This window comes from Musca domestica, unplaced genomic scaffold (assembly GCF_030504385.1).
Source record: "Musca domestica strain aabys unplaced genomic scaffold, Musca_domestica.polishedcontigs.V.1.1 26, whole genome shotgun sequence".
Taxonomy (NCBI): Eukaryota; Metazoa; Arthropoda; class Insecta; order Diptera; family Muscidae; genus Musca; species Musca domestica.
The window spans coordinates 11,542,061-11,559,042 of record NW_026712283.1 but is presented as its reverse complement, the minus strand read 5'-3'; the positions used below and the strand labels follow the sequence as shown (position 1 = coordinate 11,559,042).

At 34.8% G+C, this 16,982-nt stretch overlaps 1 protein-coding gene across 2 annotated transcripts in view; it reads right to left on the bottom strand.

Annotated features, from left to right (window-relative positions):
* The window catches only part of LOC101888548 (protein spire), a 189,690-nt gene that overhangs the window by 43,423 nt on the left and 129,285 nt on the right, over positions 1–16,982 (bottom strand). For both annotated transcript variants that reach the window (XM_059123917.1, XM_059123918.1), the window contains exons 7-9: positions 9,100–9,230; positions 7,004–7,115; positions 4,005–4,137 (exon numbers count right to left, since the gene is read on the bottom strand). In XM_059123917.1, the coding sequence (XP_058979900.1) occupies positions 4,005–4,137; positions 7,004–7,115; positions 9,100–9,230 (376 nt within the window). The remainder of the gene's footprint in view (positions 1–4,004; positions 4,138–7,003; positions 7,116–9,099; positions 9,231–16,982) is intronic.

Below are 16,982 nucleotides of genomic sequence, written 5' to 3'. Positions count from 1 at the left end.
CTCATACATTTTTTTGCCATTTATAAAATGTATTTTTATACCCTGCACCATACTATGGTGAAATAATGATCTTAGACCCAACGTCTTCGTATAGACGTGTATAAAATTTTCAAATTCATTCTAAATGGTGGAGGGTATTCAAAGTTCAGACCGGTCGAACTTACTACTTTTTTACTTGTTTTTAAGTGTGTTTTATTGTATTTTCCACATGAGCTATGTATTTATATATGTATATGTGTGCTAAAGTATATATATGTGTTATTAATATGTATGTATATTAAAATCTAGTGGGTGAGTTATTTGAAAACCAATAAGTGGCGTGTTTAGTTTCTAAGAACATTTTTTAAGGTTAAACCTTTTCTTTCTCTAGGGGAACGAGATGCGTGCAGTTTGTATTTAAATTGAAATTTCAAGGATATAAATGAAATATTAATAAGTTTCAAGTAAAAACGCCATAATTATTTAAAATCGAATTTAAAATGGAATTTGTGAAATTTGTATGGAAAACTCGGAGATATTTAAAATTGGAATAGAAATGAGTTTTATGATTTTAACTTTGTATATGAGAGCTTAAAAATTGGGTAAAACTGAGGAAAGTGTCTATATCCAGAAAATTACTGTCTTAATTTTGCCAAAAAAAATCCTTTTTCATTGAGGTTTTTTTTGGTTTTTTTTTTGGTTTTTTTTTTCGAAACTTAAATTTTTGTTTTAGACAGAAAGTATCAGAATAAGAAATGTTCTACACAAAATTTCACTATAAGTTTCAGAATATATCATACGTCTAAGTAGAATAGTTTTTAAAAAAACTAAAACTTTTTTGTAACAAATTTTTACCACCCAACACCAAAATTCTTTTGTACAAAACCTGCATAAGACCAATAATTAGTTATGCATTTCCAATTTGGTTCAATATATCACCGACGATAATGAAGGAACTTGAGATGCTGGAGAGAAAAATTTTAAGGTTGTGTATAGGGAAAAATTTTAGCAGTAGAAATAAAAGATATTCAAATAACTATATTTATTCCAAATCAAAGTTAAAGCGTTTTTCCACCTACGCTTTTGATATTTTGGATAAGTTTAATTTAAGATTGGAATTTCATGATAATGCTCATATGATAGAGGCAATTAATAGTCAGAGAAACTTTGGGTTGTCAAACACACAATATCTCTCTCCTTTGGGGTTTTCAAATGAGGATCAGGCAGGCATTACCTGCTTTTATGAAAAGGCGCTCGCCGGGACTCATCGTGGGTAGCTATTGCGTACCTTTTTATTATTTTTTTTATTATTATTGTTGTTATTTTATTGTTTTGTTATTTTTTTTGTTCTTTTTCATATGTTTTTATTTTTAGATGTAAGTTTTAAGTTTTAAACCCTAGATTTAAGATTTTCTCTTTTATGTAAAAGTCCCGGGAGCAAGGGCGTCCATTAACACACACCAGATGTTCACATTTTATTGCCTTTTTATTAAATGAAGCATGATGCTGTACAACTTTTCTTGACATTAGGATAATACATTATAGTCTTAAGGATTCCTTTATATTGTTTTTTTAATTGTAATCTTATTGATAAAAAAAGACTCAATAAAATATAACTTAACTTAACTTAACTTAGAATAGTTTTTAAGGAATTAATATTCAAAAATGTTTTATATTTTGTGTTTACATTTTTGCTGTTAATTTTATAAATGTCCAACCTTAGTAAAAATCTCCCATAAAACATTATTTTTTGGACAAAGGGTAAAAGGAGGAAATATTCTGGATGGATTTTCACGATAAGTCATCAAAGAAAATAAATCTATATTATCACTCTATATCCAGAAATACTTGTTTTAATTTGGTCAAAAAAAAAAAAAAAAAAAAACAAGCAAAAATTCAGCTAAGTTCGCCTGGGCCGAACTTTTAATACCCTCCACCATTTCGAAGGAAATTGAAAAATTTCAAAAAAATTTTCAAAACTACCACTTAAATGAAAACCGTTGTATAGGGACTATACAAAGACGTGGACCTGAATACGAAATTGTTTGTTATAGGCTGAAGGCCATAATTCGTGTCGAACTTCAAATACGAAATTTGTTAAAATTACGGTGAATAATGTCGCAAAAATCATGCAAACACGGAGTATCAGGAGGTAACGTCATATGGAGGCTATACGAAGATGTTGACCTGCATACGAATTTTTTGGCATAAGTTTCTTTCAATACGAAATTTGAAACAATTCCTGTGATGATAATGTTGCTGACATCGTCAAAATACCGACTATCGGAGGGTACCATTATATGGGGGCTATACGAAAACGTGAACCTCCATATAAAAATTGTTGTCATAGCTGTACTACCCGTTACAAACTTTAAATACGAAATTCGAAGTAATAAGAAGAAAATACCGAATATCGGGAGGTAACGTTATATGGGGGCTATACAAAGATCTGAACCGGCATACAAAAATTTTTGCCATAGGCTGTAGTATCCATTGGTATCTTCCAGTACGAAATTTGAAACGATTTCGGTGAATAATGTTGCTGAAATCATCAAAATGCCGAATATCGGAAGGTACTGTTATATGGGTGCTATACGAAAACGTGGACCTGCATACAAAAATTGTAGTCATATGATTTAGTACCCATTAAGAACTTCAAATACGAAATTCGAAGTAATTCCGGTAAATAATGTCGTTAAAATCATGAAATTACCGAATATCGGAAGGTAACGTTATATGGGGGCTATATGAAAACGTGGACTAACATAGCCCATTTACGAACTTAACCTGCCTACTGGTAAACTATGCATGTATGCAAAATTTTAGCCTTCTATCTCAATTCGTTCGAAAGATAGCGTGATTACAACAGACGAACAGACAGACCTACATCGTTAAATCGTCTCAGAATTTTACGCTGATCCAGAATATATATATATATATTGTAGGGTCTATTAGGAATATTTCGAGGAGTTGACAAAGTTAATATAACCTCCATAGAAAGGTGGAGGGTATAAAAACAAGTTAAAAAGTATCAGTTGGTTCTTCCGACAGACGTATACCCTCAGCCAATGTTCGATTATTTAAATATATTTTGACTTCTGATATGATTATACAAACTCTTGACCCTCTATGGAGTGGTCTCTAAAGGAATGGGCCAAAATTGTCTATTTCATGTCGGGCATAAATAAATACGATATAAATATTGCGACGTGCCAGGGTTCCAGAAGGAGTGGACCGATATTGCCCATTTACGAATTCAATCTAAGTTTGACAAAAATATTAAGATGTACGAAGTTTGGACCAAATCGGATACTCCCAACGAGAGTTATCGTGCACACCAGCCAGACAGACAGACGGACGGACGTACGGACATCGCTAGATCGACTCCAAATGTTCTGAAACGGATTTGGTCCTAGGGTCTAAAACCGTTATTTCGACTAGGCACATTTTGAGCGTATCAAATGATATATACCCTTTCTAGCCATGTGGCTGAGGGTATAAAATTTTTTTCATTCTCGCTACCATTTGGGTGAAACTTCAAGTAAATTCATTCGTATTTGGTTTCGAGATAAAATCGCCAGAGCTGAGCTCTAGATATTGAAAAATATAAATAAAAAATCGACACTTTATGGAGGAGATATCTTCAGATGGGATGTAAGTTTTAGAAAAATATGTATTTTTGGCTGTGTCTACGATTTGGATGCATACCAGCCCGCTATATCTTACAAAAGGTTACATCAAACCAAAACGATATTTTTCCTTACAAAATCAAAAATATATCCAATTTTATTACAGAGCCCAATACGTTTTATTTAAAAAAAATCGAGGAATTTTGAAATGTTCACACGAGAATATAATATTTCATATCGAAAAGGGGATTCCCTCCAGAAGTTGCAAAATTGAAAATTTTTGATCATTGCCTTCATTTTGCCTCTATAATCAGAATATTGGAACATATATAAAATTCAATAATCGAAAAAAAAATATTTTCCAAATATTTCAAAAAACTCTTAATATGTACTTACATCGATCTTTAAGGCGGGGTAATGTTGGCGATGGTATGTGTTTTAATTTCCGACCCTTGCGTATTGAATCCATTAGCTGTTCACGCGGCGATGGTGTTCGCTTGATGGGCGGTGGGAGTTGACGTTCCGATGCCTATGGAAATAACAAAAAAAAAGTTAATAAATAATTATAATTAAAATTTAAAATTATTAACAAAATTGCAATGGTGCATTGAAAAAAACCCGTTGGGGGGTAATGAGGCCAACTTTTTTCAAAGTTTATGGTAATGAAATATTTTTACGGTTTCACCCTTGCCTTAAATGGTGGAAACCATGAAGGTTTCAATTGAAGTTTTTATTTATTTTTTTTTTAAATATTTCAAAATTTACCTAATGTGCTTTGTATACGGCAGATTTATTTCAAAGACATAAGACCCACAACCTTTTTATGTATGACGACTATATTTACAACATTTTTGGTATATTATTGATATTTAGTAAAAATATTTCAATGTGCAGAATTTGGATAAATTATTTTATAAAAATATGGAGTCCGACCCAGAGATTCTAAACATATTATTGTGTTAAAAAAGTAAAAGGGATTGTATTGATATTTTTTTTCCAAATTTTTATTAAAGACCTGTATGTCGAACAACGTGAATGCGAGAGAACAACATCTATTCTATCTGTGCTTCTAATATCCTCAGTCATATGGCTAGAGGAGGTATACAGGGTGAGATAAAGACAAAGACTGCAACAAAGTCAAACGTCATAATTTTTACATTCTTCTTTAAATTTTATTAATTGAAAGCAAAAAATTTCAGAAGCATCACATTTTAGAATAACTTTAGATTTCAGTCACACGCTGCCCGAATGTTGTTCTGCGCTATTTTGGCTCATTCCCGGCAAAGCGATTGCTTGAGATGATCGACACTTTGGTATTTTTTAGTGCCAACCTTGCTTTCCAAAATACTCCAGAAACAATAGTCCAACGGATTGGTATCCGGAGTCAAAAGCCATAATTTTTACAATTTTTTGTTAATTTTATCAGTGAAAGCAAAAAATTTGGGAAATAGCATCAAATTTTAGAATAAGTTTAGATTTGTTCGAATTGGTCATCTTTGACACGAGTTATGGCCTTCAAACAGCCAATGAAACCGTCACACGCTACACGAATGTTGCTCTGCGGTATTTTGGCCCATTCCCGGAGAAGTGCTTGCTTGAGGTGATCGACACTTTGCTTTTTTTTAGCTTTCCAAAATACTCCAGCCATTGTGCACTGGAAATGAAGCGAAGAACCTCATTTTGTAACCATTCTTGGGTGGCGCGTGCTGAGTGCGATGGTGCTTAGTCCTGTTGAGTCCAAGGTCTGCGGTCAAAATGTTAGCGTGCCCAAGGCTTTAATACACCCTCCAGAATATTCACGCGATAATATTCGGCATTTATTCTGATGCCACGGCCGATTAATACGAGCGGAGAGCGACCATCGGCTGTTATGGCGGCCCACACTATCACCAAGGCCGGCGCTTGAGTTCTGGTGGCCAACCGAAGGTGCACATTTTCAGCTGACCTCTTTGGCAAGTAAAAACGATAATTTTGTTTGTTTACAAACTTCTGGACAACGAATGTTCTCTCATCGGAGACGGAGAAAACCAAATTCGGCAGTTCACCACTTTCGGCCAAGCGAAGCAACTCTTTAGCTCTTTTGAGTCTATTTTCTTTCTGTTGCGGTATAAGTTCTTGCACTTTTTGGAATTTCAATGGCTTTACCCCGAGCTAATTATTCAATATTTGCCGAATGGAATGTTGAGATATCTTCAGATCACGAGCCATTTTTCGGCCACTGCGACCGCTTTAGGACAAGCAAAGCAACTCTTTAGCTCTTTTGAGTCTATTTTCTTTCTGTTGCGGTGTAAGTCCTTGCACTTTTTGGAATTCCAATGGCTTTACCCCGAGCTCATTTTTCAATATTTGCCGTATGGAATACTGAGGTATGTTCAGCTCACGGTCGCTACGACTCGGGTTTCGACTTCTTTACTTTTCGAACCATTTCTGCTGATGTTGCTGTTTTCTTCCGTCCATTTCCTTGACGTCGCGCTACGATACCAGTAACACGGTAACGAGCGATGGTACGAGACACAAAAGATTTTTTCACATTTAAATACTGGAGTGCTCTACCGACAGCCACTTGTGGTTTCCCAGCCAAATATAAAGAAATCACACTATTACCCTTGAATTCCATCACGAATAACTTTTTTTCTGGAAAATTCTCACCAAAATGCTTTTGTACGTTTGTAAACAATATAATGAGCTGTCACTGGAATAATTTAAACAGCTGTCGGTCGAGTGGCTTAGAAATGACAGCAGTCTAAAGTAGGTTGCAGTTTTTTCATCTCACCCTGTATATCGATTTACTTCTTCTTGTATCTCCCCCACAAAGGTTGAAAATTTGGAATTTCCATGAAGCTCAAACATGGCACATCTCAATATTTCCATCAATACAAGTTCTGTTACAAAGATGATAGAGTTAATCGAACAGTGGCTGAGGGTATACATCTGTCGATTTTTAACTTGTTTTTTAATTTTTGATTTTTATTCTAATTTTTAATTTTTTACAGGTCCTTAATAAATATTTCCCAAAAAAAAAAAATATTAATACAACAATCACTTCACTTTATCTCAATATCTCTAGATCCGACCTACAGACAAGTTTTGTAAAAAAATAAAAAAAATATATATTAAAATAAAAATAATATGGATTTAATCCAAAACTTAGATTGAAATTGAAATTTTTTTACTAAATATAGATCATGTTTCAAAATTTTGTTAAAGTTTCTTTGACATATTTTCATCGGTTCAAATATTTAGATTCACAGTGTCTCCACCCCCACACTCATATAAGAGAGTTGAGATTTTTATCTCCAACAGATGGCAGTTTCATTTATTGTTTAATTAAATAAAAGTTGGCAAATAAAATTAAATTGCCCATTTTTTACGCTGTTGTTGTTTGTTCAACTAACCTTCTTTAGAGGCGGTCGTGACCGAATAAAATCCAATATCAGAGCATGAGCATCTTTTTTCACGCGTGGAGGAATATCACCATTAACCATCACTTTGCGCAACTGATATTTTCTGGAAATATAAAAATTTCAAAAAAAGAGAACGAAAATTAAAATAAATAAAAAAAATAAAATCGGGGGTATATTGAGTGTAAAAAATATAGGAAAAATATTTTTAAAAACATTTATAAAAATTTGAAAACTAAAAAAATTGAAAAATATTAGAAAAAATTAAAAACAAATTATCTATTTATTGCCAAATGCTTATTTATAACATAAATGGATCCACAAAATAAAATAATAAAATAAAACTAAGGCTCAGAGAGTTTTCTGAAAAAATGTATACTTAAAATAAATTATTTTATTTTATAAAAATATTTTCTGGAAATTTAAAAATTACAAAAACAGATACAAAAAAATTTTACTTTTAAAAATCGGGGGCAAATTGAGTAAAAAACCAGTAAAGAAAGTCCTAAAGTCGGGCGGGGCCGACTTTATGATACCCTACACCACTTTGCTAATTTAGTTGAGCTCCACATAACAATTAAAAATTTTTATGGGAGAATTCAATCATACACCCTATGATTATAATTATAATTTAAAGTTCAAAGGACTAAATATGCCGAAGCATTTGTATCTTTTAAATTCGGACTTGTAATGCACATTTGGTGCACAATTAATTTGAAATCGGATAAAGATATATATGGGAGCTATATCCAAATCAGAACCGATCTCCATAAAATTTTGCAAAGATATTTCTGAGCTGTATTTGATAATATTTCCCTGAATATCTTTGTTACGGAGTGCATATTACGGCTGTGGGTAACAAATATAACAAATCGGATGAACAATATATATGGGAGCTATAGCTATATCTGAACCGATCTTCACCAAATTTGACATACTAGCTTCTAGACTAAATTCGGTTCTAAGTGCCAAATTCCATGTCATTTGGAAAAATATTAGACGTTTGGTGCACAATATAAGGTAAATCGGACGAAGTTATATATGTGAGCTATATCCAAATCTGAACCGATCTTGATAAAATTTGGCACATGTATTTCTGAGCTGAATTTGAAATATTTTCCCAAATATTGTTGTTACAGAGTACATATTACGGCTGCGGAGGACAAAAATAACAAATCGGATGAACAATATATATGGGAGCTATGGCTATATCTGAACCGATTTCGATCAAATTTGGTATACTTATTTTCAGGTTCAATCTGATCGTACGTGCAAAATTCCATACTATTCGGACTGATATTACACGTTTGGTGCACAATAAAAGGCAAATCGGGGGAAGACATATGTGGGAGCTATATCCAAATCTGAACCGATCTCGATAAAATTTGGCACATGTATTTCTGGGCTGTATTTGATATATTTCCCCAAATATTGTTGTTACAGAGTGCATATTACGGCTGCGGAGGACAAAAATAACAAATCGGATGAACAATATATATGGGAGCTATAGCTATATCTGAACCGATTTCGAATTCAAATTTGGCATACTTATTTTCAGGCCTAATTTGGTTGTATGTGCAAAATTCCATACTATTCGGGCTGATATTACACGTTTGGTGCACAATAAAAGGCAAATCGGACGAAAATATATATGGGAGCTATATCTAAATTTTTACCCATTATCTCCAATTTCAATAGGGTTCGTCCTTGGGACAAACAAATGTTGTTTGGACAATTTTATCTCAATCGGATAATAAATGCTACCTGCATTTTGTTCACAAGAATACATGGACAGACGGACGGACGGACGGACTGACATGCATAAATCGACTCAGAATGTGATTCTATGGAGATCCTCAAAAGTAACTATGGGTCTATCTCGTTTCCTTCTCCATGTTACAAAAAATGCACAAAGACATTATACCCTGACCACCTTGTGGTGTAGGGTATAAAAATAAAATGTCTGCATAGTCTTTTTTCTCAGACAGCCTTCCAAAAAATGTGTAAAAATTGGCCCTTATTTTAAAATAATTTTATTTTATTTATTAAAAAAATAATAAAAATAAATTAATAAAAAAACAGCTACCAACCTGGAACGTATATCCTCCATTAGAATTTCATACGGTGTCAATTCATATTCGATGGGTGCTCTCTCATAGTTGGCCTTCTTCAGGCGGACGCCACGTCTCAGCTCATCAATGACCTGGACCCAAAAGCGGGCCTGTAAAAAAAAAGAAAAAATAAATAAAATAAATATAAGAATAATTTAATTCAAATACAAATATTAAAAAAAAAAAACAACATATAAAGGTGCCAAAAGAAAAGAAAATTGTCATAACTAAACATCGCACAAACATGCATTAAATTAGAATTAATTTTATTTTTTTTTTTTTTTTAAAAATTTGCTAATTTTTTTGTTGAAAAAATAAATTTGAATCCATTTTCCATTAACTTATTCTTTTTTTTTTCCAAAAAAATTTGCTAATTTTTTGCTGAAAAAAAAAATTTGAATCCATTTTTTAAATAAAATTTTTCATGCTATCTTTTTTTTTTGTCGAACAAGCAAAACCTACTTGTATGGCCCTCCATATTTGCAGCTCTTGCTATAGCAATTTTGTTCATTTTTTAATATAATTTTTTTAAAAATAAAAAAATTAATCAAAAAATTAATAAAAAAAAGGAAATACTGGTCAAAATTAACGGAATAAATTCAAATACACAGAATTTTAAAATAGAAATAATTATGTCCGGTTTTTTGATTTAATTATAAATTTCCTCAGCTTAAAATAAGAACCACAATTATTTTATGAGAAGACCCACTGATCTTCATTAAGAAGTCCGACTGGTCTCCTTTGAGAAGATTTTTTGGTCTCCTTTGAGAATACCATCTTTTGTTCTTCTATGAGAAGACCTTCTGCTGGTCTTCCATGAGAAGACCTTCTGCTGGTCTTCCATGAAAAGACCCTCTGCTGGTCTTATATGAGAAGACCTTCTGATGGTCTTCTATGAGAAGACCATCATCTAGTCTTCTATGAGAAGACCTTCTGCTGGTCTTCTATGAGAAGACCTTCTGCTGGTCTTCTATGAGAAGACCTTCTGCTGGTCTTCTATGAGAAGACCATCTTCCGGTCTTCAAGGAGAAGACCTTCTCCAGGTCTTCTATGAGAAGACCTTCTCCAGGTCTTCTATGAGAAGACCTTTTCCAGGTCTTCTATGAGAAGATCTCTGCTGGTCTTCAGTAAGATGACCTTCTTCTGGTCTTCAGTAAGAAGACTTTCTTCTGGCCTTCTTTAGGAAGACCTTCCTCATGTCTTCTATGAGAAGACCTTCTTCAGGTCTTCTAAAAGAAGACCTTCTACAGGTCTTCTATGAGAAGACCTTCTTCAGGTCTTCTATGAGAAGACCTTCTTCAGGTCTTCTATGAGAAGACCTTCTTCAGGTCTTCGATGAGAAGACCTTCTGCTGGTCTTCAGTAAGAAGACTTTCTTCTGGCCTTCTTTAGGAAGACCTTCCTCATGTCTTCTATGAGAAGACCTTCTTCAGGTCTTCTAAAAGAAGACCTCCTTCAGGTCCTCTAAAAGAAGACCTTCTTCAGGTCTTCTATGAGAAGACCTTCTGCTGATCTTCTATGAGAAGTCCTTCTGGTCTTCTATGAGAAGACCCCCTGGTCCTCTATGAGAAGACCCCCTGGTCTTCTATGAGAAGACCCCCTGGTCTTCTATGAGAAGACCCCCTGGTCTTCTATGAGAAGACCCCCTGGTCTTCTATGAGAAGACACCCTGGTCTTCTATGAGAAGACCCTCTGGTCTGCTATGAGAAGACTCTCTGGTCTTCTATGAGAAGACCCTCTGGTCTGCTATGAGAAGACTCTCTGGTCTTCTATGAGAAGACCCACTGGTCTTCTATGAGAAGACCCACTGGTCTTCTATGAGAAGACCTTCTGGTCTTCTATGAGAAGACCTTCTGGTCTTCTATGAGAAGACCCACTGGTCTTCTATGAGAAGACCTTCTGGTCTTCTATGAGAAGACCTTCTGGTCTTCTATGAGAAGACCTTCTGGTCTTCTATGAGAAGACCTTCTGGTCTTCTATGAGAAGACCTTCTGGTCTTCTATGAGAAGACCTTCTGGTCTTCTATAAGAAGACCACCTTTTGGTCTTCTATGAGAAGACCTTCTGGTCTTCTATGAGAAGACCTTCTGGTCTTCTATGAGAAGACCTTCTGGTCTTCTATGAGAAGACCTTCTGGTCTTCTATGAGAAGACCTTCTGGTCTTCTATAAGAAGACCTTCTGGTCTTCTATGAGAAGACCTTTTCGTCTTCTATTAGAAGATCTTCTGGTCTTCTTTGAGAAGACCTTCTGGTCTTCTATAAGAAGACCAGCCGGTATGAGAAGACCTGTCGATCTCCTAGACCTTCTGGTCTTCTTTGAGAAGACCTTCTGGCTTTCTTTGAGAAGACCTTCTGGCTTTCTTTGAGAAGCGCTTCTGGTCTTCATTGAGAAGACCTTGAGGTCCCCTATACTAAGACCTTGAGGTCATCTAGACCTAAAGAAAGCCCTTCTGGTCTTTTATAGAGAGACCTTGATGCCTTTTATTCTTCTATAAGAGTACCTTTTTGAAAAGAACATCTCCTTTTCTTTGAGACACTTTTTCCTTTTAAGAAACCGCTTTGGCTTTTTGATATCAGAACTTCTGGCCTTCTGGTCTTCTTACAAACGTCTCTCTTGTTTTCTATGAATAAGACCTTTTTGTCTTCAGTAAGAGGACCCTAAACGCTTCAACGATAAGATCTTCCACACCACCTAATTACTATTGTCTCACAAAGACGTAATAATACTTGTAGCTTTCTCTTTGTCAACTTATATTTCAAGCCGCCCAAAGTGATAATATTTCTATAATTAAATGTTCAATACGAATTGATTATAGGTCTATTGTTCCGCCGATTGTAGTAAACTATAAAATAAATCATCACAATAAAAACGTTGGTAAACTAAAACACTAGAATCGATTCTATTTACAGTTGTTGTTATTGTTGTTCGTATTCAAGAACAATAAAAAGTACAAGTTTTTTTTTTTGAAAATTAAGTACCCCTCCATGTTATCAGTATTACAGCAACTACTTCAATAAATTGCGTTCAATATCAAATGAAAAAATAGAAGAATTGTCATTCGAAAATTATAAATCTAATTACGTGAAATCAGTGTGTTCGATTGAGCGAATTTTGAAAAAGGGTGAGAGAATTTTTCGTAAAGAAACCAAGACAAAGAGATAGAACCAGAAATTGATTTCCTAACGCTTACCACCACTGCTTTTCGGCGATGACGTCTTTGTTTTTTGTTAATAGGCTTTAGAGATATGATAAAGGTCTGATGGTACTTTTTGTGGATTTTTAAAATTTTGATAAAAATACAATTCAAATAATTTTTGTGTGTCATTCGCATTTGCATTCAAGGTTGACTGAGTGAAGAGATAATATTTTTTCGGAGACAGTTGGAGAAAAAAAGCCGAATTTTTTAAAAATATTAATTTTTGCCAAAGAATACCCCCGGGGGGTTTTTAGAATAACTTTTCAAGAAAGATTAGAGAGAAGAAGATTTTTAAGAATATTTATACAAGCGCCACCACAGCCCTGAGAATGAAATTTTTTTGGAGAGTATTTTTTAAGGTACAAACATTGTTATTAACTTGGATTTGTTTAAGATTCTTTGTCAAGGACCATCAAAGTCCTTTTTTGAGATTTTGAGACTGGATAAAAATATTTCTTCAGGGATCATCAGCGCCACAAATGTGTATTTGTATAATTTTGTAAGGGTAAAAATACTATTCGTCACATTGGGTATTTAAGAGTAGTTTTCCAGCCGTATATTTTTTTAACGTTTCGCCACACGACCTAGGACCCATTATGACCTACAAATAGCAATTTTCAGACAATCTAATGAAAAAAATGTGGCAAAAATCCTCATAATACCGAATATCGGGAGATACCGCTATATGGGGGCTATATCAAAGCGTGGACCTATACATGCAATGTTTCGCCACCGAAGCTAGAACCTATTATGATCAACAAATACCAATTTTTAGGCAAATCCATGAAAAAATGTGACAAAAACCATCAAAATACCGAATATCGGGAGGCACCGTTATATGAGGGCTATACCAAAGCGTGGACCTATACATACAATGTTTCGCCACACGAACTAGGACCCATTATGACCTACAAATACTAATTTTCAGAGAAATCCGTGAAAAAGTGTGGCAAAAATCATCAAAATACCGAATATCGGTAGGTACCGTTAAATAGGGGGGCTATACCAAAGCGTGGACCGATATATCTCATTTTCAATACCAACCATCCTAGACACAATACAAATTATTCTGCTAAATCAGACGGACGGACAGACAGACAGACCCTAAATGTAAAGTTTCAGTTGATTTGGTTGGAAATTGTGGCAGAAACCTTAAATGTACCGAGAATCGGGCGGAATCGTTATAAGTGGGCAATACCAATTGGTGGACCGGTAACGTATATTTTTGTAAAGAAATAACAGACCCACCAAGAACCCTAAATGTAAAGTTCAGCTGATTTGGCTGCAAATTGCTGCAGAAGCATTCAAAATACCGAAAATCGGGCGGTATTCTTATATGGAAGCTATACCAATTAGTGGACCTCTAGCGAATAGTTTTTGCAGAGAGAGAGAGAACAGACCCACCGAGAACCCCAATTGTCAAGTTAAACTACTTTGGTTGGAAACTGTGGCAAAAAACTTCAAAATACCGAAAATCGGACGAAATGTTTACATGGAGGCTATACCAATTAGTGGACCTAAATTTAATACTTTTTTTCAAGGAAAGAACAGGCCTGCCAATAACCCTAAACGTAAAGTTTCAGTTGATTTGGTTGGAAATTGTGGCAGAAACTTTAAATGTACCGAAAATCGGGCGGAATGGTTACATGGGGGCTATATCAATTAGTGGACCTAAATTTAATATTTTTTGCAAGAAAAGAACAGACTCACCGAGAGCCCTAATTGTCAAGTTTCAGCTTATATGGCCGGAAATTGTAGCAGAAACCTTCAAAATACCGAAAATCGGGCGGAATCGTTATATGGTGATTATACCAATTAGTGTACCTTTAACGAATATTTTTTGCAGAGAGAGAGAACAGACCTACCAAGGACCCTAAATGTAAAGTTTCGCCTAATTTGGTTGGAAATTGTGGCAGAAACCTTCAAAATACCGAAAATCGGGCGGTATCGTTATATGGGGGCTATACGGATTAGTGGGCACAAATTTAATATTTTTTGCAAGGAGACAACAGACCTACCAATAACCCTAAACGTAAAGTTTCAGTTGATTTTGTTCGAAATTATGGCAGAAACTTTGAATGTACCGAAAATCGGGCGGTATCGTTATATGGTGGCTATACCAATTAGTGGACCGCTAGCGAATATTTTTTGTAAAGAAATAACAGACCCACCAAGAACCCTAAATGTAAAGTTTCAGCTGATTTGACTGGAAATTGCTGCAGAAACCTTTAAAATATCGAAAATCGGGTGGTATAGTTATATGGGGGCTATACGGATTAGTGATCTAAATTTAATATCTTTTGCCAGAAAAAAACAGACCTACCAATAACACTAACGTAAAGTTTCAGTTGATTTGGTTGGAAATTGTGGCAGAAACTTTAAATGTACCGAAAATCGGGCGGTATCGTTATAAGGGGGCTTTACCAATTAGTGGACCTGTAACGAATATTTTTTGTAAAGAAACACCAGACCCACCAATAACCCTAAATGTAAAGTTTCAGCTGATTTGGCTGCAGATTGCTGCATAAGCCTTTAAAATACCGAAAATCGGGCGGTATCGTTATATGGGAGCTTTACCAATTAGTGGGCCTGTAACGTATTTTTTTTTGTTAAAAAATAACAGACCCACCAATAACCCTTAACGTAAAGTTTCAGTTGATTTGGTTGGAAATTGTGGCAGAAACTTTAAATGTACCGAAAATCGGGCGGTATCGTTGTAAGGGGGCCATACCAATTAGTGGACCTGTTACGATTATTTTTTGTAAAGAAATAACAAACCCACCAAGAACCCTAAATGTAAAGTTTCACCTAATTTAACTGGAAATTGCTGCAGAAGCCTTTAAAATGCCGAAAATCGGGCGGTATTGTTATATGGGGGCTTTACCAATTAGTAGACCTCTAGCGAATATTTTTTGCAGAAAGAGAGAACAGACCCACCTACTATAATTGTTCTAAAAGTACTAAATGTTACTAAATGCGGCATTAGGTGAAGGCATAGGGATGGAATCCTCAAATTTGATATAGAGGTCTCTGTTGGGATATGCTGTTGGGATCTGGTGGTGGTTTTGCAAATGCTTACAATAATTGTACGAAAAGTACTAAATTGTACTAAATTTGGTAAATTTTGTATTGGATGAAGAAACAGAGCTAAAATCCTCACAGTTCTGCACAGAAAAATTGGATGTGGAATGGTTTTACGAATATCCTCCTTGGTTACCTCCAAAATGAAAGATTTTCAAGACTTTTTGTTTAAAAAGCTAAAAATTTTCCAATTATTCTTTCCGAAAAAGGAAAAACTTGAATAATATATAGAACCTCGAAAATCTGCAAAATTTAGTATGATGCATGAAGGCTTAACTTGAACTGTTTAAGGTGGACTTTTCGTTGAAGAAGTAGGGGATCCTTGCTTCTTTAAAATAAATCTGTATTTCAGCCTAAGAAGCAAATAAAAACTAAGCCCTTAAATAATTTCGATCCCCATCCGCTTATTATGCGTACAACTTGCCATAAGGAAAACTTGTTGTAAAACAATAGAAATTAGCAACAAAAAATAATAACAACAAAAACAATACCTGTCCATTTGTGTGAGTGTGTGTGGCATAGACATGCGCCACATTCAATTACATCATATCCTGTCTCTCTAACATAACCTCTCTGTTCAACAAAGGTGCTGATGTTTCAAAATAACCCCAACAACAGCAACAAAACAAACAATTTGCCCAAAATATCAACGCTGCTGTACCACCATCACCACAAGCGATCATACCTTTTGGGCTTACTTCATGCCAAACGTTATTTTTGGGTACTTGATGTGGCCATTCATGGCCTGTAACAATCCAATCATTCGACCAACCTCCGACCCAAGCAACCATCCGTCCATCCATCCATATGTGTTGAAATTGTTTCAAATTTGCATTTTATGTTGAAATCATGTTAGAAATTCACCTAAACGAAAAAACTGAACGCAAATGGTTTCCTGATTGTTGCGGGATGTTGGCCATGCATGAACGACAAACAAAAAACTGAACGTCAGTGTCGATTGGGTCCATCGTCTATTTTGGAGAGAATTTTTTGTGAGGCAGGGGTGGGCAAAAAACACTGGCCCTTTTTGGTGGTTTTTGTTTTCCAGCCATACTAGAGTTGGTGTTCACATATATTGAGGCTCTGTTGGCTCTGGGAGAAATATATATTTGAGTAGATCTAAAATGGAGTTTGAATAAATTTTTAAAAATATTTTTCTAGAACCATGGATTTTATCAAAACAAAAAAAAAAAAAACTTTGAACCTTAAATAGGTGACTCTTTGGTGATTTTTTAAAAAATATCTCTCCAGGACCATCCAGGCTATCAAAGTGGATCGTATCTGAAAACTTTTCTTAGAATTTTTACAGCCTTAAAAAGGTAATTCTATGGTGATTTTTTTTTCATTGAAATCCGCCTCTTTCTTCCTTGACAATACGTCACATTTTTAAACGTTCTCCCTTGCCTTATATCCCAAGCAGAACCATTTACATTCCAACGATACATATCTGCCAACTGCTTCCTATTCTATTGCGTATTGTTTCATTCCAATTTGTATCTTCGGTGTTTTGGAATTTTTATTTACCCACTGCGGATGCAGTTTATCTTCATCATTGACTTTAACATCATCATTAATGGCCGATGATG